This window comes from Pelecanus crispus, chromosome 9 (assembly GCF_030463565.1).
Source record: "Pelecanus crispus isolate bPelCri1 chromosome 9, bPelCri1.pri, whole genome shotgun sequence".
Classification (NCBI taxonomy): Eukaryota; Metazoa; Chordata; class Aves; order Pelecaniformes; family Pelecanidae; genus Pelecanus; species Pelecanus crispus.
The window spans coordinates 15050065-15075087 of NC_134651.1; the positions used below are offsets into that span (position 1 = coordinate 15050065).

General features: G+C 41.8%; 1 protein-coding gene across 1 annotated transcript in view; it reads right to left on the reverse strand.

Moving 5' to 3' along the window:
• LOC104028375 (putative cation-transporting ATPase 13A4) overlaps nucleotides 1-23111 on the reverse strand; it is a 42732-nt gene extending 19621 nt beyond the window's left edge. Inside the window, exons 1-13 of the mRNA XM_075716037.1 lie at nucleotides 23049-23111; nucleotides 15252-15425; nucleotides 12565-12702; nucleotides 9663-9733; nucleotides 9490-9570; nucleotides 8543-8612; nucleotides 7577-7711; nucleotides 7082-7154; nucleotides 6301-6432; nucleotides 4910-5080; nucleotides 4323-4480; nucleotides 815-1003; nucleotides 445-506 (exon numbers count right to left, since the gene is read on the reverse strand). Of these exons, the coding sequence (XP_075572152.1) occupies nucleotides 445-506; nucleotides 815-1003; nucleotides 4323-4480; nucleotides 4910-5080; nucleotides 6301-6432; nucleotides 7082-7154; nucleotides 7577-7711; nucleotides 8543-8612; nucleotides 9490-9570; nucleotides 9663-9733; nucleotides 12565-12702; nucleotides 15252-15425; nucleotides 23049-23111 (1517 nt within the window). The remainder of the gene's footprint in view (nucleotides 1-444; nucleotides 507-814; nucleotides 1004-4322; nucleotides 4481-4909; nucleotides 5081-6300; nucleotides 6433-7081; nucleotides 7155-7576; nucleotides 7712-8542; nucleotides 8613-9489; nucleotides 9571-9662; nucleotides 9734-12564; nucleotides 12703-15251; nucleotides 15426-23048) is intronic.
• Between the last annotated feature and the right edge of the window lie 1912 nt (nucleotides 23112-25023).

The window sequence follows — 25023 nt, forward strand, 5'->3', positions numbered from 1 at the left end:
TGTGTCATGACTCTTGAGCTGTGAGGCTGACAGAAGTTTGATCATTTTTGTGCATGCACCTTTCTGGAAATGTAAATGGGCAAAAACATGGGCACTGAGGGTACTGAGCAGCAATCTTGTGGCTTCCTGTCATAAAGGGTTGGGGCACTGCTGCAGCTTTGAGATCTAACCTAGCATATCTACTGCAGACTACCCTGTCTGGGCATGCTGTGCCAAATGCTGACAACAGTGGCTGCATCTTTTCATGTGGACCAGGACCCCTGGAATGAGGCAACAAACTCATTTTCCAGAGGCTTTAGAAATAATATTGGAAGTCTAAACATGGGGAACTTGAAACTGCTGTTTGACATTAGTTGTCTTTCAGATTTGTTTATATGTCTAGGAGGAGAATCCAGTCACTATCCCACCAAATTTAAATGCCATCAGTGTGTCAAGGAACCTTACCAGTTTCTTTCAGAGGGCAGCAAGCCCCAAAGATCCAGGCCATCTTCTGTTAAGGTGCCAGTCTAAGTTAAAATGTACATTTAAATTAACTTCCCACATGAGAGCTCAAAGAGGAATAAAAAGCAAGACTTATTTTAAGAAGTTACTGTCCAGAAAATGCCAGCACAGTGCAGAGCAAAAGTGCTACCAGCCAATTCCTAGATTCCAACAATCCGCAACAGTGTCTGTTCAGACAACACAAACTTAAGTACGCAAGATTGGTCAGTGTGTTTCTAAAATACAATGGAAATGCTTGATCAAAACCCATACTCTCCCACCCCTAGCATGGCTCCCATTACTAGTAAGAGAGTAACCACCACATAGCAGTTACTTTGTCAAAGCAGATGAGGTTCAGCTGTCCACACATGTTGATCCTCTGTGGGCTGATGCAGAAGATGCCCTTTTTCTTCAGCCTCCGCTGGGTATAAATGATCCCTGTTGTCAAGGCAGCTGGCAGAGCTGGGGGGACAGCAATAGTGATAACATCCAAAGCCTTCTTCACCACTTCTCCTGCCTCCTCCTGACATAAAACCAAAGGCAGTTATCAGCAAGAGGGTGGCAAGGAGTGCTGCTTGGATTGTCTAAGTGTAGCCCTCTTCATCCCTCCTCTCCTCCACTGCAGGTGCTTCAGGCTGTGCTGTTTTCTGCCCATGGTCCATCACGTATTCATCTCCCTAAGAAATTAATTGCTTTGATTTAACCAAGGGCTTTAAGGCTATACCCCTGCTGAAGAGCAGCCTTCAGGCCTTCTGTCATTCTCCATGCCAACAAACTGGCCAGGTAGAGCTCACAGTCTCCTCCAAAGCACATGAGTTCAAACATGCCAGGTAGGTTATTGCACCCTCAGTCAAGCCCAGTTTCCCATGATACAGCACACAAGAATCTGACATTTATATGGGCATTCATCCAACTGCCTACAGGCATAGCTCTGGACTCCATGTTAGAGTGACAGGTGAGACATATGGGATGGTGCTGAAAAGGAGGGCAGAATGCATGAGCTAATGATTTCTTCTGACCTTATGTTCTAGGAGTTGTGAAAGGAAATTGCTTTTACCTGCAGGAAGAGACATGGAAGTAAAAGTTACATTTCTGAAACCAATCTCTAATTTGGGAGCCTAGAGGTCAGTGTAAAACTGACTGCCGGTATGCTGAATGTCGGCACTGTTATTCTTGGCAGTTGATATCACTGCTAAAGGACTGAATGTATTTCAAATTGAGGTCCCAGAACTGAGACACTGCAAACTAAAGCCAATTTGCCAGTCAGAAGGATCTGTAAACCATCACAGACTTCTATTATTACTGCTTCTGAGCTTGCGACTTTGACTGTAAATCATGTTGCATTTGATGGGCTGAATTTCCATCATGTTCTCATTCTCCCTTCATTGATATTGTTTCAGACCACAGAAGGCACCAGTTTGATAATATTTTGTACCTACCTTATGTCAGAAAGAAGTACTTACCACCTTTAGATAAACACACTCACAGAGGAGAGAGCATTTAGTACATCACATGACTTAATCTTACACCAGTCTGACAAGACAGTTTCAGCTGCTGTGATAACATCAGCATGTATTTTACATATTTCAAGGGGGAAGTTAAACAAAAAGAAGGAAAAACTGCAAAGCAGACACCAGGATATGTTCTTAAACACACCTTCTTTGATATTCCAAGGGGAATTAATCTTCTGAACCAACTGTTTATAGATTATTCCAAAGAAGAAAAATTATTCAAAAGCTGAATTGCAGAATCAGCCTTGCAACTCAGGACTCGGACTTCACATTGGCAGAAAATTATCAAGGCATGAAATGATTTCTTGAAAGTTTTTGAAGAAGTTCTAAAGCAATTAGGCGTTAAAAATTGCAGAACTACTGTTTACATTGTACAGCTATTTCTTATGTTGACCTTGATGCATGAGAATAAGTGAAGTATTTTTAAAACGGTTTCAGGCAAACCCTCCCGAAATTTAGAGACCAATATAGCAGGGCCCTAGGTGCACTAATGGGCCTTAATTACCCTCACTAGCCTCACCTCCATCCACATCCTCTGCTCATGGGTTCAGGAGCTCCATTTAAGCTCAGGCCTGGGCATTCAGTCCTTGTCTGAGCCATGTTGCAGGTGTACCTGCCTCTAGTACTGTCTCCTGGATGGACACCTTTAGCCATAGAACATAGGCATGTGTTGCAGCCTTGCCTCTTGTCCTCATCTCCTTCTGCTTCTGACTGGTCTGCCTGGATTATTTACCACTTTGCCTTGCCTGGGACTATTGATGAGCTGTTACCAGCACCCAGCTCTCCCCACCATGTTCAGATTCTGTGAACTGTAATACAGTGACTGTGCCCTGGTTGGTGAGGACACTACCTGTGCTCCGGTCATCCTCAGCTCCTGGCTTGCCTTCCCATAGGGAATAGCTGGCCCTTGCTGCTTCCTGACACAGTAAGTCTTAGTTCTACATTGAAAAACTTGATTAAAATTGTAATACAAAATTAATTGACCCTTGATGTATATAGCACATATACACATATACATAGAAGAGCTAACACAGTGTTCACAGAGGGAATTAATACCCCCTAAACCTCCTGGAGAACTCTGGAAAAAATCAGTGGAGATGTGGGTGACTCAGCTGATACAGGATAGTTGGCTTTGCAAAAGTTATTTCCTAAAAGCTGTCAAGGATATTAAGCTTAGTGATAACGAAGTGAAGGTTATCTCCCTTCCAGCCCCCCCCCCCCCCAAGTGACTATACAAAGAGATGGAGAAAAAAAAAGGCAGAAGAAAATGGGGACTAATTTACATCAGTAAATTTCAGGGATCTGTGTTTATACCTGTACTGTTCAGGGCTCTGTAACATGGAAGAAAGGTGGCTGAAGGGGTGGCCAACGATCTCTAAGTCATGAATAGTACAGGAAACATTGAATTGAAAGCAGCTATTTGCTACTTCTCTAAAACAAAAATCTACAGTGCCTTCAGTGATTTAGACAGCAGCTTTAAAAACGTTTTTGTGCGGTACATAATGAAACTGTGGGAGTCATTGCCACAGGTGCTGTCAAGTCCAAGGCAGAAATGAATTCAGAAATATATTAAAACACACTCTGGGAGATTTTCAGTGGCTATTACAGCTAGATGATCTAGATACAAAAGACAGCTTACTGAACTGTTAAACCTTTCTCTTCAAGAAATTAGAAGACTATACCAGGGAAGAATTGTTCTATACTTGCCCTACTTCCTAACCAGTTTCTATAAGCATTTGATACCAGCTACTCTCAGAGACAGTGGACAAGGAGAGATGGGTCTTTGATCTAAATTGAAGTTTTTGGAAAGCTGCCTTTTCACAATGACACATCAGTCTATGTCCCATTTAACCCATGACTCACTTGTGATTCTTCCAGGAATGTACAAAAAGTGCCACAAAAACTCTGTAAAAGCTACTTGCAGAGTGCTAAGCTCTTGGGATGTCCCATTCTCAGAGTTCTAGAAAGCATTATGCTGATTACATGCATTGATAATTACATGTATCAGCAAGCACAGGGCAGGCAACACACGAACAGAGGCAGTCAGCATACAGAACGCTGCTGGTAAGACATGCAGTGCTTGCACAGGATTTGCTAAGACCTCAGAAGAAATGACTGTTGGGAAACAGTGGGGTTTGGCACCTTGGAATTGAATGTATGAGAGCTTGTGACTGTCGCAAATTCAATTACATTGTAAAATGTCCTCATATACTAAGGCAAAAAGGAGAGTGACAAGGACCCTATTTTTATATATATATGTATTGGAAGCCACTCAAGTTTCAAGTCTCTTGAAACTGGGTGTGACCATTTCTCCTACATTTAGTAACTCACCCCATTAAGTGCAAATACACACACTGTGTAGATCATTCCAATGGCTGCAAATGCTATGAGGCACATCAGGAACCGGAGGGCATCTCTGTACAGCTTGAAGTTCATGGGTTTAGGATAGAGAATGGACCTCACCAGATCCCCTTTGGCCGTATTGAAACCTGGAAAGACAAACTAAAACCATTCTAAGGGGAAAACATTTCCAAAAGTTCTCTACAAAGACTGGAGGGCTTTAAAATTACTCATGATTTCTGTAACTTAAGAAAGAAGGCACAGATCTTTCATTTCAGTATATGTGGCCTACTCTGCAGAATATAGGAAAAAGTTATTTTTGTCTTAAGGGGGAGGATTTTTTCAATGTCACAGAAGCAAAGCGAAATTCTTTGTAATCATATGCTAGTGGTTTTTGTAAAAGTTATGCCAAGCGAATGGAAACAATGCATAATAGCTTAGCCCAGCCCAGGATATCGATTCTCCATCTGACTGTTGTGAATTTGGATTAATGCCTTTAACTTAACGTGACTGGGCACATTAAGTCAGACTGCTCCAGTGAGGAAAAAAAGGAAAAGCAAACTGAAGTGTTGACTGACCAGTTCGCAGCACCACAGCTTTCACTACTCCTCTGCCATCTGCCTTGGTCTGTATGACCTCTGTTCCACAGAAGAGGACATGTTTTTTGTAATCCTCTGCACAGTGCATTCTCCAGGGCTTGAAGTTATCAGCTTGGGGTAAGTGGGTCTTTGTTACTGGAATACTTTCTCCTAGGGAAGATTAGCTCAGATGAGGAAAACTGCAAGTACACCTTTAAATCAGCCTGATGACTTTCAAATAAGTACGGTATCTAGACATTTAGATGGTAAGTTAAAGGTATTTACTAGAGAAACCAGTTTAGAGAAATGTTACTTTTATATTGTGACATCTTCAGAGTGAATAAGAATTTGAAGCCTAGCAAGCAAACAGACTCTGCCAGAGAAAAGTTCTCCTTTGCATCAGTGCAACAGCTTCGTTTAAGTCTGAGAACCGAAAGCAGTCCAATGACTCTGAACCATGGCTGTAAATAAACACACTTGAAAAGATAACTGAACACCAGTTCAGTTCATGACTCTACTTGATGGCCACAAGTTGTTTACCTAGTTTGAACCTCATGTGCAGGTCTCTACACTATTCCCTTAGGCAGATTAAACATGATATTCCATATTTCCCCTTCCTAGTAAAAAGGAGAGCCTTTAGCTCAATGCTTGACAGCTGACAAATATCCTATTTATGTCAGAGCAGATACACTAAGGTGAAGCAGAAGAAATATTTTCTGACAGCTGAAGCTTTCTAAATGAAAGGGGTTTCTGGAATTTCTCATTTACATGAAATTTCAGAACTGTGAGTTTCAGTTTGATCTGGACCAAGAAAAAATTTAAAGACAAGAAACAGAACTATGAACATCTGCACCAAAAATCCTGCTTTACAGTGAACTCTCCCACCTGGTGTGTCCTCCACTGCTATCACATGAACGTGGGGCTAAGTGTCTGGAGGGCTAGACAGACACTGCAGCAAGTTGGAGATGTTGCAGTGATCAGCGATGAGACATTCAGAGTGACCGAGAGAAACCCCTATAGCCTGAGTGGACTGCGGGCCCTGTGTGGGAACAGCTTTGCTCCATATCTGCTGTTTCTTCTCCTGTCCTGCTCACTTCACTGTCCATTCTTTCCTTTCTAATCAGAGGACCCCTTCATAAATTCTGCACCCCAGAAAGGAAAAGGATGAACTGCCCTTCCTAAAGTCTGTCTTGTCTATTTAGATAAGCTGGAGCTAACTACAATTCAGTCTTTATTATAGCAAACACCCAAAAGAATCCCCTTCTAGGCTAGCTATGGACTATCTCATCATAAGGGTGATACATGATAACACTGTATGTCCTGTGTCACTGGCTGAAGCCCTAGGGCTAAGATGATGTTTTGATGGTAAGCCTGGGAGGGATAAGCTGTACCTGTCAGCATGCTTTCATTTACAATGCACTGCCCGCTGATCAGGATGGCATCACAAGGCAAAAGGGTTTTCCCCTCTTTCAAAACCAGCATATCTCCAGGAACAAGATGGTGTGATTCCAACTCTTGGAAACCTGTAGGTGACATGTAATGCAAACTTTGTGCTTCATATATTTCTCTGTGGTAAGGGGAAAAATACAAGGAACTACCTGCTGAATAGATTGTTACTTCTTTATAATGGCTGATAAACAAAGGACCACAAGTAAGACCTAAGAATACAGCCTCCAATATTTAGAAAAGCCTAGGCATCCATTTGAACTGCAGAATTCCTTCTCATCTCCCCAGGAGCCCAGCCAATGGTTATTGTTCCAATGCGCTGACCTAACTGAAGAAGCTTGGATCTACATTTCTCAGTTTGACTCCATCTTTTTGGATTGTGCTCTAAATACCATGGCAATGAACAGACTTTGCATGGAGCAATTAGGTGGACTCACAGCCAATTAATGGCTATGTGGTTGGCTTTGTCAGCACTGCTTTAAGAAAAATTACATAGATTTCCTGATAATTTTTTGCTAAGGCTGTGCTCAAACAGTTATGAATATGATTGATGTGCCACAACATACTTCTAGGTCAAATTAACCCAATCTGCAGAAGCTAGTTAATCGAGCTGAGAGACAGAAGAGGAAACTGCTTTAGAAGGAATTTGATACTACACATTCTTGGGTTTGATATAAATTGCTATAGAAACGAAACATATTGAAGAAAGAAGTGTACAGGAGTCACCTTCCTTATTTCTGTAGACAGTGACCATGATGTTGTTATGAGACTCAACCAGTCTGTGCAGTTTAACCGATTGCTATAAATTAAAGGAGAACACACAAAAGTATTACATCTTTCTTACATGATGCAATTCATCCACTAACAATTATTCCCTTTTGTTATTTGTGGTTATGAGAGCCTTCATAAACAGGGGTCTGGCTCTGCCAGGAACTATACAATCATATAGAGAAAGAAATTCCCCACCCTATTTATGGAGAAGGTGTAACAAAAGGTTACAAAGCAAAGCACTGGAATGGGGAAGGGAGGATGTGGGTAAAGAACCATACAGAGATTATGATGACTGAGAGGCCAGGCTGTTGCACCTGCTACTACACAGTGTCACAAGACTAAACCTCTGAGTAACTCTCATAGCACTGTACATGTGCATGTTGTAACATCCTGGCCTTTCCCAGACTTTAGAAATAAATCCTCCTTGTGGAAAAAGGTGAGATGTCTCACCTGTCTAAGATCATATACAGTCAAAAAAATCGAGAGGAGAGACATGATTATGATGGCAGTGGCATACTCCATGTAATCTTCGGCAAACCACAGACATACACTGAACAGCTGGAACACGTAAAATGGATTTAAGACCTGTTTGGAGAGAAAGTAATACTCAAGAACTGGCCACATTTAAATGGATCCAGTATACCCAGCCCGTCCATCCTGTCAGAAACAGGCTGGAATAAAAGCTATTGAGTTAAGTGTTGTGTCTCCTGACCCCCTTCTAATTTTGTTAGCAGTGGCTTCAGTTTAATCAGATTGGACCATCTCCATCTGACAGAAGGGCCAAATAATCTGGACCAACAGAATGTTACTTGGGATGTGAATGGCTCAGCCTAAGCCTTGTTTTGCTTGCTTCTTTACAAGAAATGTAACAGAGGTGAGAGAAGAGCAGGCTGTGCCATGAGGAGGGAGCTCACATACCATAGACACATCTCCACAAACACCCTGTTTAGGCCACGTATAGCCAGTTCCTGTCTCAAAAAGATACTGATGCTTTATATGGTGCTGTGCCCGGAGTCATGAGCTCATTGGATCTCTCTGCAGCTGTACCAGGCTTATACCAGCTACTGCTGTTCACTTAATCTCTGCTGATTAAGAGATAGCCTTTGCCTGGAAGGTTTGATTTCCAGTACAGCTTGTAAACATTCACTGACCCTTGTAAGGCCAACAGAATGAGCTCCCAGGACACAGATACATACAAATACCAAGCAGCCATACAGGCATCAGGATGGAGGATAGGGAACAATGGAGAATAAATGAATTTATGGTGATTTCATGGAACAGCTTTAAACAGGATTTGAAAAAGGAGTGTTTGATGAGTGAGTACTGGGAAACCCATTCAGACATAGACTCCATTATATTCTGTATGCACAGTGCCTCCTCAAGTAGCCTAGAATAAAAGCAACAGAAATGCTTAACCTCTTTGATGAGTAGTTTCCAAATAGGCATCACTGGAACATCAATAGTGTTTGGCCCACATATAACTCTCCTGTATGGGATAAAGATACATCAGTTACAGATAAAATAGTGACAATGTACCTCACTCAAGAAGCTGCAGCTTTCAATAGTCCTGAGAGCTTGTATTGATCACAATTTAAAGGCTGTGAGGATCTTTCTCCAAGAAAAAGACAAAAAATTAAATGCCCCTACAGTGCTTATGTCAGAAAAGATGGCTGTACCAGTGAAATCTACTTAAACAGGCAAGAGATGTAACACAGCCTTTTAGGCAAACATTTCCATCACGCAAAAATTCCTTTGAAGCACAATAAACAAATGAATTCTGCACCTAAAACTAAATGATCTAAAACCAAATAATTCTGCATAAAGTTAAGGGTGATTTGAATGTAAGATGCAACATGAGCTAAGGTGAGGAGCTGGATTTTCAGTATTCAATCAGCTGAAGATCATTTCTTTATTTAGCAGTTTCAGGAATACCTATTCTGTAAAATGTCTAATGATAAAGTGATTTGTGAGAATAAATTCAATGACCAGTACTAATTGATTTAGAAGTTCAATACAATTACATGGAGCCCCACTGAAGAAGCACACACACAACTCATCTGCACCATCTCATGGAGACTTTCTCTTACTCCAAATAAGAACTGCTTAGAGTTAGTTACAGGACATAGTTATTTCCTGATTGAGAACAATAAGAGCGATGAATACAGAGACATTTCAAAAACTTTGACAAGGAACACACAACATTCTCTAGCCCTTTCACTCAATTTTTCATGCATGGCCATTTCATCTAGAATTATGTGCATATTAATGGATACACAAGAAACTCAAGGCAAGTGCACCAAAAGCAGTGAATTTACACCTCTTTGAAATCCATACATTGAGTACTTGTGTTTTAAAATGTGTACCTGACATTCTGTTCATTGCAGGTGAGACCAGAACCAAATTTGGCATGTATAGCTGAGCAAGTGTGGTGGTCTTCTAGGGCTCTAAAATATAAAGGGAGTGTTTTCCTTAGGACATTATTGACAAAGAAGCTTGACTTCCTCAGAGACTTGTGTAACCAGGGTACTGAACTCACCCAACTTTCTGGAACTGTTTTGCATAGATATTCCAGACATAGCGGATTTTTTGTACTTGGATACTTTTCACCTGCAAAACAAAACAGGGACAACAATATATGCAACACAGCAAACAAAAGTACTCCCAGGCCTGCTGACAGATCTCAGCTAGGCATCCTCACTAGGGTGAAGCACAGATAAAGCAAATTACACAGGGGCCAGAGAGGGAGAGAAAACAGGATTGCATATACTAACTCCCTAGTTATGTTATAGAGTGCATTCCCCAATTCAGTGCAGGTTCCAGCAAGCTTTACAGATCTTTAGGTCAAGCAAGTACAAAGCAGCATTCTTCTCTCCCCATTTTGTGAAGCAAGGATTACAGTCCTCACTCTCATTTCACAGAACGAAGGGAAGAGATCACTGATGCAGTGGTGGGTACGCAGGCAGTTGTCAAAGCCCGTCTTCAGTCAACAACTCCTTTATCTTCTGTCTGGCTTTGAGGAAAGCAGGGGCTTTTGGGCAGTTTGCAGGCATGGTGCTGAGTCCTTCAGCTGAACAGATATACCAACAGACAAGAAAGGCCATCCCAGAATGCTTCCTGAGTCACTGCTAATGCTAAGCCCTTGCAGAGCAGTTACCCATTAGGAAGACACGCTGCCATTTATAACTTGCAAAAGGAGTATGTCCTGTGCTACGCAACAATAACGAAGCCTATTAGAGATAATGGCACTTCATATCAGCTGGAAGAAGGCACGGCTATGCACCTATACACATAAGTAATAAAGAAATCAGCTCTAGGGGACTCTCCCTACCCAGTGCAATAAGCATTATTATAGGCCAATGAAATCTATACTCAACTCATACACTGACTCAAAATGGAGCTATAACCACAGTCGTTAACCTAACAAGAGGTCTGTAGTTAGGAATTCACACAATATGAGCTGCAATATATGCAATGCTAAAAACCAGTGGGAAATGAGGGACTCAAGTTGCTGCTGGAACAGGTCCTTGGACAGCTCTTGGGCACTACACATTACTCTGTGGACTTAGGTAGCTTAAAGGGCAAACAGGTTTTATAACTGATGTATAAGTAGGGGCTTTTGAACTGCTAGTGAAGGATTAAACTGTTTGCTCTTTGCTGTTTTGAAATCCGTTCTTTTCTATCTAGATGTTTTGATTCATATAAAAGTGTTGTTCAAAGGGCCTATTATTTGAGGGCTGTATTGGGCTTTTTTATGTTATTAATTCGATCCTCTGAAGAATGTTACAAACCAGTCTTCACTTTCATACTGTGCCAGTTGATTAAACTAACTGGCACTAAACTTTTTTACATACATTAATATATGCCCACACAAAACAGCAGTAATAACAACAGCTTTGCTCAGCTAAAGTTAGGTTTATAATGAAAATATCTACTAAAAATTGATGTAGATCAAAAATAAATGCTAAGAAGTTAGAAATCTATTTCCTGGAAGGGGATATAGCTCTTTTATGGGTTCCCCAGTGCAGTGATCTAGTATCTATAATCAAGAGCCAGATACTAGCAAATGTACCATTGCATTCCTATTGCTCACACCAATTTAACGTGTAATGCTAATCAAGACATATAACTGAACTGTCTGGTACTTGTTCTAAAATGGGGATAATTATATTTACTCAACTCATGAGGGACCTTATGATCTGCTTGGATCAATTAATCATCTACTGTCTCCCCAGTGCCTCACTGGGATCTCAAAGCCATGGAACTGGCAGAGACCAGGATACATTTTTGCAGGAACAGTCTGTCGTGATTTAGCCCCAGCCAGCAACTAAGCACCACGCAGCCGCTCGCTCACTCCCCCTACCCCGGTGGGATGGGGGAGAGAATCGGAGGAGTAAGAGTGAGAAACACTCCCGGGTTGAGATAAGAACAGTTTAATAATTGAAATAAAATAAAGTAAAATAATAATAATAACAATATAATAATAATTGTAATAATAATATACAAAGCAAGTGATGCACAATGCAATTGCTCACCACCCGCCCATTGATACCCAGACAGTTCCCGAGCAGCGATCGCTGCTCCCCAGCCAACCCCCCATAGTTTCTATACTGAGCATGGCATCATATGGTATGGAATAGCCCTTTGGGCAGTTTGGATCAACTATTCTGGCTGTGCCCCCTCCCAGCTTCTTGTGTACCTGGCAGAGCATGGGAAGCTGAAAAGTCCTTGACTAGCATAAGCAGTACTCAGCAACAACTAAAAACATCAGCGTGTTATCAACATTCTTCTACTAAATCCAAAACACAGCACTATGCCTGCTACTAGGAAGAAAATTAACTCTATCCCAGCCGAAACCAGGACACAGTCAACAGTGCAAGATCTGACTCCAGCAAATGTAATTTGAAGCACAAATTGGTGCATACAAAGGCAAGAAAGCAAAATGTGTTTCAGACCCTCCTTGATGAAACATTTCTGGAAATACTGATGCAGCTCTGCCTAGGCACTTTTCTGTTCTATTCCCCTTCAGCTGCATTCACCCCTGTTTTCATGTGACTGTGGGAGCTGTGATGTTCAGTTCCTCACAGTTTCCCTTCAGACACAGAGCCACCCCTAAATTCCTTGATTCCTATGCCAGGAATGAGTTTTTGATTTGGAACTCTGGTTCTTCACTACCAACCCCAGTGTCTGGAAGCTCTCCTACCCATAATGTAGGTCTTCTCTCAGGAGTAGTGAGGATTCTTTTTTCATAACCCACCTCGGAGTAAGAGAGGATTTTTACAGACATGAGTACAGTTCTCCAAAATCTCTAGCTTGTTTTTCCACAGCTCACTATGTTCGTCAAGCTGCAAGTTTCTCAGCTGGATATGTTTCACAGCTCACTTTCACTCTGTGAAGCGTGGCTACCATCTCCCAGATGCTGCAGGGAATACTTTACTTACTTGTAAACTTGGCTTCATTATGGCTTTGCTGAAGATTGAGTCTTCCTCAGCAGTGGGTGGATAATCGGATGTACTTTTGATAAGTGCAGACACAGAGATCCATGTCACAGTCTTACGAGAATAAACCCGAAATTCATCCTAAATGAATATACAAGAGAAGTGTCACAATTTCCCTCAAAACCAGACCAAACTCACTATCACCTTGGAGTGAATGATTACAGTAGGCCTTTCTAGAGCACTGCTCCAGCTTTTTTAAAGAACTAACCACCAGGGGCCTCCCAGCACCTGTGACTGATAGATAAACCAGCAGAATGGGAGTGGAGCCATGGTCCTGTCAAAATGTGAGTACTGCAAATAATTCACTGACCACAGGTCTGGTGCTTGACTGATAAGGATGGAATGTGAACACCCAGGTCATGATCTAGGACAGGCAAACAGTACAGGACAATCTGAGATGCAGTGACCATACTGTAAAGGGAAGATCAAAAGGAACATAGCATTGTACTGCAAAATGGATGTTTAGTGCCAATACTGTTTCACAGTCATTCCTGTGTTAACACTTCATTGAAACAAGTGTGTTAGCACCATGCCTACCTTATGGTACCTTAGACAAGCTTTTGTCACAACCTGAGTTCATGATCTTGCTATTTTGTATAAAATAAGTTCAACATTGGAACTGCCTGATAACTAGTGTTGGTAGTACAGTCTTAGAGATTAGAGCAACGACTGTAATAAATATCTTCATGTTAAGTTTCAGTCCTGAATACCAAACCACACGCATTAAAGCCAAATATGAGACTGACTTATATATCACACTCAGTGTGTGAGCAGTTTGGCAGATGGAAAAAGCTGATTACCTCAGCGAGTTAGGTTCTGAAAGCACAGTTATTAAACTTCATTTGGAAATGACAACAGAAAAAAAAGATTCTGTACCAAATATGAGTCCTTTTGAATAACTTAAGGGTTCAAAAAAGAACTTTAATAATGTTTATATATCTTATTTATTTGTGCACTTTTCTTCTTAAGCTGGTATTTTGAGTAGAATACCATTTATTTTCTGATATTTATCGTTAATTTAAATTTCAGAATCAGTAGACATTGGGATGCAGATTGAGATGGGAAGCAGTGAATAACACAGGTGCTCGTTACTTGAACTAAAGTGAGTCAAAATTCAATAACAAAAGTGAGTTAATAGGCTCTTATATTGCAATTGCAGAGATGATGATGAATGATGAATGAAGGTTTTATGTGAAGCAAAAGAGAATTCCAAGGACCAAGCTGATGGGATTACTTGTATCCTCATTAGCAGTAGCCATCACATTTGAGAACTGACATAATCAGAATGCAGGGAAAAAAACAAAACGGTCATTTTAATACAAAGAACCATGAAGGAAATCTGAAATTGTCAAATGCCCAGAGCACACTTTTAGAGAGCTTCCTGATAACAAGAACGTACAATATGATTCAATTCTTGTTTAATTACATAAAGGATCATTTAAAAACTCATTTATTTGAAAAGTGCTTGGCATGGCAAATCCATTTAAAATGACACACAAGAATAGGTAATTAAAAATGCAAACTGAAGATTAAAAAGGGAGATTAAACCTAATATGCTTATTTTTTTAAAAAAAATACATACCCCCCAGCCTATTAGGATGCAGATTGTTTCAATATAAAATATTCAACAGGCAGATCTGTGATTTTCAAAATCCAAGATCTTAACCACATGCTGCTCTGCTCATTTAAAAAGGCAGCTCAAATACAGGGGTAGCAACTGATCCATTTTGCAACTGCACATTTTGCAAAAGCCATTGTTCAGGAATCTTTGAAGCAGAACAAATCAAACTTCTACAAGTAAACCAACCCTGCCAGCTCCTGGAGTATTCAGGGTCAGCTGGGATTCAGAGTCAAGTCTCAGTTTGCTTCTTTTAGTGTTGCAGTAGCTTGCATGAAATTAAATCAGGGTCTGTGTATGTTGCAGTGCTTCAGAACACTCCTCAGCAGACAGAAATCTGTATTAGGAAACTACTAGCAAAACATAACTGCCCTGAAAGCATTAACTGCAGGACTGCAGGCTTATTGGACATGGGGAAGGACTGATGGAAAATGGAAACATACAGCCAAGAAAACAAGCAGTCTAAGCTTGTCCTCTTCCATATACTAATCCCTCATCACGCACTGCTGGGCACTGCTGGGGACAGAGCTAGACAAATTCTAAATCTAAATCTTTGGTTTGGCCCACTGGCTAAATTTTGGAAGAGAGAGGCAGCTTCACCAGGACAGCCAAGTGAGGGAAAAAGGATCTGCTGGACACAGCCAATCAAACTGATGCTTTAGAATCTGGAGCACAGATCTGCAATTTAGAAAGCACAGGGATGGTGGAAGGGAGGAGGAAGTACTGAGCAAATAACACAGTCCTGAAACCACAGATATTACAGGTTTTTTACCCCAATTTCTTTCAGCTTGTTGTCTGATCAGCTGTTACCCTCCACTCCAATCATCATCTTACACATAATTTGTGGAATACTTGAGAGTTCTTTAGATCAATGATGGCAAACATAAGGTATTATTGCAGGGAATCAGCAATGTAAGATATTTCAGCTAACTGGATTCCTTCCAATTAACTCATCTTCCATTTAACTACATACTAGGGACTAATTTAAAGATTAAAGTAGGCAGGCACCTACTGTTGTTCTGAGCAGAACAACGTCCGCTTCTTCCAAGCTGCAGTGGATGCAGTTTGCCCACACATCCCACTCGGGCTTCCAGTAAAAGAGCAGCAGCAGAGCCCCACAGGACAAGATGTATCCAGCAATGCACAAGGCCTTTCGGCAGCCTTGGGTTTTGTAGCCAAAAATCTCCTGTACAGCAAAGACAAGGAAAAACTCATTACTGTTTCTCTTAAAGAAACCCCTGGAATACTACATTTTCCCATCATCCACTGCTCTCCTATAGGTCCTGCTTGGTATGGTACTGTGAAAAAACAAGTCATAGAACTTGTATTTGGCTTCTTTATGTGTCCTAAACATGACTAGAAAAAAATTTTGCATGTTCCACAGAAGTTTTCATCCACCTTCACAAAATCTGGATTGCTGTAGTCTGACCAAACCTCTAAAAGAGTTTTATGTAGTTGTGAAACTCAGCATGAGACACCTATGTGTGTGCATGAGTTGGAGTGATATCAAAATATAGAAGCCCTAACCTTTAAGCCCCAGGTCAGGAACACGGATTTGCCTGGTCAGCTTTTTAAGGGTGAGACAGCTGAAGAACTTGAGTATGTCTGTGCTAGGGGATGGAGTGTAGTGCAGACCCACTGCAGCAGCTAAGACAGTGCCTGCTTCAGAATCAGAAGCACTACTGCTGTCCTGCCATAGCAGTGAGTCTGCATTAATGCACCTACACTTTAGAGACCCGGTTAGTGTCTCTGCATGGTGCCAAATGACAGTGTGGCTGCACCAGCTGGAGCTGCTTTGCACAACTCAGCACAGACACAGCCTTTGTAGGGCTGTTACCAGCTTCCATGATAGCTCCAGTATGGGGATTTTGGACCTTGCCAATGTGCCACTGTCCTAACATCCCAAAATAATAATAACTGTTACTAAGAACAACTAATGAACACTTGCAGAATGCTTTACATGTTCAGAGGGCCAAAGGAAGCTACTCACTGTAGCTGTATGAGTAGGTATTATTATTCCTTTTTTTAAAGCTTTTTTTTGTTACAGTGAGGCAAGATGACTTGCCCCAAACTTCAAAGGGATGACCGTCAGTATTACAGTTTAAGAGCTGCCAGGTCTTGGTACTATGGCCAAATTCCCTCTCAGTGTGCTAGCACGGACTTGGTAAAGGTGAAATTAAATGAATACAGTGAATTTATAGAGGAGACCCAGCCCTGATCTAAGATGGGAGATTGCATGGCTGCAATTACATCGGGTGACCAGGAGAATTTGCTAACATAAGGGTTAAGATTCCTCAATCTCCTTCTTCCTAGTATATGTGCAGCAATTGTGCAATCTGCTTCTGACGATCAGATATCTGCAGCCACAGATATTGCAAGATCCATTCATAAGGTGAGAAGAAAAGGCAATGTAATTGGAAGGATGAGTAATGCATAATTCCTGGTTCTGTGCTGGTGTCTGCTTGTTATGCGAAACGCAGGCCCTACCCAGTGGTTCCACATGCTGCCTCAGCCTACCTGCTCTATGTCATTCTCCAAAAGACAGACTCTATCTTCCTAGGTAATCTCCATACAGGGTTTCTAAAGGGAAGACATTGACAACTGTGGGGAAAAAGTATGGTAAACTACACAGGGAAGTAGCCTGCATTGCACAGGACCTGGTTATACCACCTTGAGGTGCACATGCTCAGCATTTTCAAAGGCTTCTATAATCTCTGAGCAACCCAAGAGATTAAAGCAACACTGCAGCAGATAGAAGGAAGCTCATGGAGGACAGCAGATAGGCAAAGTTGCTAGAAGGTAGATGGTGTGGCAGGCATGTGCTATTAATATTCACATGCTCCTATCAACAGGTAAAGGGCTCTCCATTCACCTCTGTCTAGTTGTATCCTTAACAAAAAGGTTACAGAATTATTGTCAGCACCAGCATACAGAATACTACATACGATGTGAACTTACTGTTCACAGCAATGGCTTACTAGCAAGATCCAGATGCTTGGATCCAGACTTCACAGCTTGTCAGCAAGGCAAAAGAACTCCCAAGGAGAAGAGACGCCTAAGGGAAGAACTGTTAAAAGAACGTGCCTTCGGACTTCCTCCAGTAAATGGCTGGACCTGGAATAACTGGAATTATATTTTCAAATTGGGATGGGCATGAATATCAGGGTGGGGAAGAATGAGATTGCTGCCATGTGCACCTTGCTTCTGCCAGTGAATCATTCCTTTAATTTCCAGCTTTTGTGCCTTACACCCGAAGTCTGAGAAGTCAGTAAAGCTGTAGTTAATACAATTAAAAAGGGAGAGGGTGGGCATTCGGCATGTGATTGGCAGTCATTTGGGGTCATCTTCTGTTGGCAGTGTTCTCTGCTGAAATGCTGAATGATTCCCCAAGCCTGATATGACAATATAACCACAGAGCTAGGGCAGACTCTGTCTTTCTCTACCTAGGAAACCATGCACCTATTTATCATAATATGTATCTGAGTACCCCTACACCTGCATATGTTTCCAGGCCTTTCTTTTCCAGAGTAGTTTTCCCTCCCAAAAGGGCTTGATCCCTTAGATCTCAAGACACTTCCCAAAACTCAGCATGCATCAGTATTCCTCATCTTGAATACCAGGAGAAAGGAAGACAAGGAAAACAGCTCAGCTGGGAAAAAAAGGCCATGCTCTTAAGACATCCACTATCCTGTCAGCTGGATCTTGTTGCTTCTCACAAGGGACTTTCCTGAGATAGATGGATAGATACCCTCCAGCTGTTCTGACCCAGTGCACATTCTGCCCTATGAACACAGGTGTTGGTTCAGGTTCATTGGTTTGTGTCTTGATGAATGTGACATTTCTGAATATAGTTGTTGAGGAGCTCTACAAGGAGTAAGCTGGGAAAGAATAAACATCAGATGTTAACGGCTGTTTTGTATTTGGATGTCCATGCAGGAATCTAAAGCCCAAGCAAAGCATGGTTTGGAAACGTCTGGAGCAGGTTACCTGAACCACATCATTCAGAAGCAAAGCTAGGCAGGGAAATAGATCGAGCTCCAGACCTAACTTGTGTCAAAGTTCCCTGGGCCAGAACCTTTCAATACTTAATGTCAGAATAAAATGTTCTGTTAGGTTGAGGTGTTTTTCCTGACCCTGTGCCTTCAACCAGAAGGGCTATAGCAATGAATGCTGCATTCATAAAAAAACATTTGGTATGTAAATAACTCCTTGTTGAAACAAAAACAGTATTAGTACAAACACTTCTCACTTGTCAAATAAGTCAACAAAGACACACACAATGTGCATAAAAACGGGGGGAACAGGCACACACATCATGCAGGTTTCTCAGCAGGTTTATCTAGCCACGTGAATGCCTTACAGTAATTAGGGTTTGGAAATTCTTCAGGCTTATTCAGGATTCACTAGGCCTATACTACAAAGATCTCCAAGCAAATGCATGTCCACTATGGCAAACAATACTTCCAGGGCTGGCAGAAATCCTGGTGTTGATGTCACTAGTAAGAACATGTCTGTCAGGTCTGTTCTATGTTGTTAAAGAAAAGAGAATAACTTTCGCTGGGTTGTATTTCATTGCACAAAGAGGCTGTGCTGATGCAGACATGCTTCTTTTGCAGATGGGTCTGATGAACACAGATTTGCACCTTGACAACCTCTCTACTGTGTGAGCCAGTTTTTAGGGCTCAGTGTGCATTTGGCATATATAACATTACACAGCCAAATAACCTAGGTCCTCGAGGGCACAGACTAAGAGATGGTGGAAAACAAAGCTAAGATTAGCTATCTGTGATCTGTAAGACTCCAAAGGGCTTCTCCTTATCTCACAGGAGGTAGCACTGTCTACAAAAGAGGCTGGTATGCAGGGCTTATCTCATCTCTGTAGAATAATTTCTAATAATTTGTAGTGTAAAAACTTTGTTAATATCCCCTTTCTCTTGAGACTCCCAAGAGTCAGAAGAGTGACTAAAACAAAATGGTTTAACTTGTGAGTGAAGGGTCTAGGGAGGGGCCATGGATTATTGGACAGAAAAAGCTGCCAGACCTGCTCAGTTGGCAGAAAATGTGCTTATTCCAAGAAAGGTTCTTAGCTGCTTTCACAATCATACAAAGCCACCACTCAAGGGCTTATCACTCTAGTGTCCAGCAAGTCTTCGTTACTTATGTTTAAAAGAAGAATTGCCTGTAACTGCCAGGCTATCTGCACAGCAGAATTTAAATGCAAAAGTCAAACAAGTTCAGGCACCCTTTTCTTTGGTGAAAACAAGGCCTGTAGCTACCAGGAAGGAGCCTAAACAGTGGCTGTGAACTATGATATTTCTGGCAACCCAATCACCAGGTACCCTATTACAAACAACCTGTTGCTATAACAACAGATAATAGGATTAGACTTGAAAGACTGGTTAAGATTCACAAGGAATTTAATAACTGAATCTCATTCTTACCAACTGAAACCTGTTTCATCAGAGGTTTTTTTCTATTCCCTCTGAAGCCAGTAGCAACATTCACTATCATTCCATTAGGATCAAGGTTGTGCCTTTCAGATTCTATCTTAATTTTAAGAGTTAAATTTCTCAAACTCAAAAGACATAAAACTCCTGGCTCAGATTCCCTTCAGAATTTTGGCATCCCAAAGGAGACAGACAGCCAATATGCTGCCAATATGCAGCAGCAAACTGGGGTTCACCAGCTGACTGACTGAAGTTGTCCCATTCCTTCAGACATATGCAACTGAAGAACACATGCTTAAGACAAGCTTCTGGCAAATCCTTCCTAAAGCAGCAGCCTGTCATTAGGGTTTGTGCGAAGGAAGTGATTAGTCCCAAGCTGTACAGAGAGGAGCATCAAATTGGCAGAGGGCATAAAACTGTGTTTTTCCTCCCTCTTCCTATTCCACCACCAGTTACTTCTTCTCAAAGCCACCTTCAAGCAGATCTTTCTGAAGGGAAAGGCGGCGGGGGGGGGCAGAGCAAGCTAATTCCTAAAATAAATCCCTTCCTATTACCACACCTATTAGCCCTCTCTGAGGCAAGCTGCTGTGTCCAGAGTGCTCTCACACTACTGAGATCTTTCCAGTACTACAAATGGTTATGAAGAGATATTTCATGCTCCGAATGTACATTGCTAAGTTTTAGCTGGGTACCAGGAGAATGAACTCTCATTCAAGCAAATGTGCTCCAGCCACATAAAGTAATCCCAAAGATGTGCACAAGAGTATATAGGGTAGATTCTTAAATACGGGACTATCTAGCATCTCAGCTGTACCAAGAAATGGAAACACTGAAGAAAACTTACAAGTATTTCTTCTCATTAGAGCTCCCCAACCTTCCTCAGCAACATTGACAACTAGTTCAACACAGGAAAGCATTGGATGTCCAGAGTCCAAATGAACCACTTGCATGCTTTCAAAATTACTTGAACTATTTCACTCTGGAAGAACTGGCACCTGCACAATGTCAGCTATTACGTTATTACACCAAGTGATACGATCTTGTTTGAGGAGTCAGGAACTGCTTGTTAATAATTTGGTTCAGGTGGATTAAACTGACTGTTAAAAATAATCTTGAAAAATATTTTTCATGGCTTAGAATTTTAGAAAAATTGTTGCAGGGTCACTGAGACCATTATGTGCCAGTGCCACTTGCTGTGGCTGCCAGTAATTTAAAATACACGATTTCAACAAAGAATGTCTACACACAATTCTCTTTTACCCCATGTACTCTCCTCTCCTCTGCTTGAATACAGCCTTCTTTGTCTCAATTTTTTTCTTCACAATTTATCTCACCTATGTATTACTTTCTTTTTCTCTTTCACACAAATACACACACTAGCTGGTTTTTTCCTTGTCCTCTTACAGTACCTCAGACACCCTCACAGATATCTTCCTCTCTCATAACTTTTTTCTCTCTCTCTTACACATATGTGACAGAGACACAAACATACCTGCCAAATCCAGCACAATTTGGCTATGGTTTTAATTGCACCTACTACGCAACTGCTTTATCAATCTTTTTTCTGTGATTTTCATTTGGGAACCCCAGATGAATGAGCACTGCTCATGCTCATTGCAGGCATAGAGAGCATGACAACTGCCAGACACCCTGGATTCACAGTTCAGATTGACTCAATACTGTGCACACACACCAGCCGGGCACGGAAAACCTCAGATTCACAGCGCAGATCCCCAAGCACTGGACTTACGGCACATGTGCTTAGTATGATACTGGTGAGAAACAAGAACATTACTGGGATAGCTGGCTCTGTGCAAGCACAACTTAGATGTCCCAGTAGTGCACAGCTGGAAATGAACATGGAGGGTACAATGGTGTGGCTCTACACAGCACCAGTCACTCCACTTAAACCTAATGAGCTCAGGCTCAATTCTGGCATTGCTAGTGACAGTGCCAGTAGTGGGAAGAGAATGACAGGGTGTTTATGGTCCTAGAAGGACAGGGGCAGGGTGGAGCACAGACACAAAACCAGCAGCCATTTGGAGTAGGGGAGCAGTGGCACATCAGCACCAGGGCTAGAGCCAGGAGCAGGGTGCTGCGAGCTGGTTTAGTAACTCAGCAGCAGAGCCAGTTGGGTTCTGCATTGCACTGAGCTAATTAGTCCCCACCCTCAGAGCCAGTACCTTGCGCTTCCTGCAGTGCTCAGTTCATGCTGCTGGATGACTCTGCACTGCATTCTCCAGCACATCCCAGATTACCCAGGTTTGCATTACGCAAAATATGATATCTCCCCTTCCCTGGATGGCAGAGAGCTGACTGAAAATCTACGTTTCTATCTAGGGATAACAAATGTCCACATTTTTCCATGTCATGGTCTCTTTTTCACTAAAACAGAATTCTCAGTGACTAGATTTTGAAGATTTCGCTAGGATTTCTGGAAATGAACAGTCATGTCAGCTTCTAAGTGACTCTGTTTCACTAGCTTTGCTGGGGCTGTTGTATACCCAGAAATCTTACATGCACTCATAGCAGAGCTACAGTGGCTCTGCAGCATGGGAATTTTGAGAAGCACTGCATTTACCAGACATGCATGAGAATCATTGCTGTACAGCTGCATCATGGGTCTGACATCTCCAGCAGAAGCTGTTAGACAGACAGAATGCATGTGTGACAAATAGCTGATCCGTAACATGCAGTAATGCCAAAGCAGCTAAGCAGCACTGCATTTACTACAGTTGTGCACTGAGCTTACTATTTAAGAGAAGTGCCATGCAGTAGATCAGATATTTTGTGTAAGCATAGGACTTATTTCTACATGTTACAGAATGCATGTAAACATACTCCTCCCCTGGGAAACTCTGTAAAGAAATACAGTAGTTCTGTATTTAGAAATCCAGCTTTATACAGGTGCCTAAGCTGGAATAGTGTTGTCAATTCAACAGACTGCATTTTCTCATAATTTATGCAAATATAACACGTGTTTTTATGTTCCAGAGAAAGCCAAGGTTCCCAGTCCTCACCTAACTGGATCTGACACTAGAGATTCAGCTGTCCAATGGTTAGGAACACCACTCCAGCCCATCCCTCAAGCTCATATAAGACTACTTCCACCTAGATTTATAATGCCACATACATAATCTGTCAAGTCATCCCCTGTTGGAGGGGATAACCAATTAAACCCAGTGAACACATAAAACTTTCTTTCTGCTAAAAAAAAATTATATCCCTTTCTAACTGTATGTTTCTGCTATGGGAACACCCCCACCATCCAAAACTAAATTACAGACTGTAGCATTTTATTGCAGAACATGTGCCATCTGCTGCTTTGAGTTGAGAAAGACCTAGACAGAGATACGACTCACCATCTCATTCTCTTCTCCCTGGTTAAGCTGTGCATAATGGTTCTTGGCAAGATTTTCCCCCATGAAATGACCCTCTGGAGACTTTCTAGAGCACCCTCAGGACAGGTCTTCAGCGTTGTGTGCTTGAACTTCCACACTGAGGAAGCGCTCCAAGTACACACCTTTCTTATAACTCTGCTGATGTTTGAAGAATAGAGCTCCTCCCCCTCTGTGGGGTTAGCAGGTAACATTCATCCCTCCTCCCTTCATTCTGTTTTTGGAGTTTTGCAACTGCGAGAGTACATGCAAAATTCACTCAAAGACACTGCAAGAAAGAAAAAGCTAGATCTCTCAAGTGTTTGCCACAATATGACTCCAGGTCATAACTCTGATAGGTGCAAGCAAGTGCTGTTGGCATGCAACTTTCAGGGGAAGGCAAGAGGTGAATATTTTTCTTTGAGAGATTATGGAATCACTGGAGACCAGGAGTGTGTCCAAATGAGAAGGAAAATAGGCATTGCTGTTGTTACACTCTTAGCAAACAGCCTGAACTAGTGTTCAGCTGTGATCCCCACATATGCCTTGGAGAAAAATTCAAGCTCTGGCATTGCAAACAGGGGCCCCAGTTTGTGCAGGTGGATTTATGCACTGACTGCGTGTCAGGATCCAGCCATGCAGGATCTGTAACCAGTATTTTTATTCATTATTAAGAAAATCACAGAATGTCTTCTGACCCCACCATATAGCTTCGGGAAATGTCACTGAGGTTATTTACTTACTGCTGGGGGAAACTGGAGTTGCCCACTGATGTCAGTGAGCGGGACACAAATGTCTCTGACCTCCAAATCAGGGCCAAAAGGAAGTTGGCAGAAAAACAGCACTGAGTGTTTTATCACCTCCTTCTTTTTGCTACTGTGAGGCTGCATTTGTTTATTAGTCTTGTGATTCATTCTCATTACTATTTCCTTGTCCTTTGCTACTTTTTAAGAAGTTACACACCAAATATTTTAGGAATGAGGTCAGGAAAGGCAAACCTGTTCTTCCAGCAAATATGTTAAGGAAACTAAAACATTATTTCTAGGGTTACTGGAACAGATCAAGAGGTGCCAAATTAGTTCCTATTCATTAGCATTTTACGTCCGTGAGGCATGAACTTGTACAAGTCCCAGACATCTCAAGCACCAGGAAAGACCACTGCCTATCCTGCAGTGAAAACAAAATGGGAGAAATGCAGGGAACTGAGAAGAGAAAATGAAGGAACTAGGTCAATTAATACAATAAAAGTTGCCCATTGCTAATAATGTGAGCCAGGTACAGGCCTGCAAACCTGATGTGCATGTATGCACAGCACAGGAACAGGTATGTTTGTAAAATGCTGGTGACAAGCAGTTTGCATTGGAGCTAAGTTGTTTGGTCTTGATACCTAGCACGCTTTCAAAAGGAACCCAGACCAGAGGCTGGACAGAAAAGGATATAACTGTACTAAGATGTGTTAAGGGTGATTTGTTGCGACAAGATCAAGGGGGAACAAGGCGCTCCCCATACCCCAGCTTCAGTGTTACCCCTTCCTTCCTCCCACTGCAACCCTAAGGCTAGCTTTGACCCTTTCAGCTTTTCATTTTGTTCTTCTGAGACCCAGCAAAAGGAACTCCAGTTATTACACAAGAATCACAATTTTCAATTAAAAATTAAGAAGAAAGAGTGCAATAAAGACCATTTCTGATAAACATGATTATATGGGAAAACTGAGCAGTGCTACCTAGAAGCTATAAAAGACAGGAAACAACTGCTATGGTACCTTTTCCAAGGCAGGCTGATGATTTTGGGAAATGACTCATTATTTTGGGAGGTGCCAGGGGTGCAAAACGGGAGTGCCACACGCTTTCTCTGCCTGGTCAGCTTTTGCTGCTTCCCCAAATGTCAGCCTTGCTCTTTCTAGTGTCTGTAGAAGACTAGGGTGTAGGGGTCTTTGGCTGCCCTTTCACAAAGAAGAGAG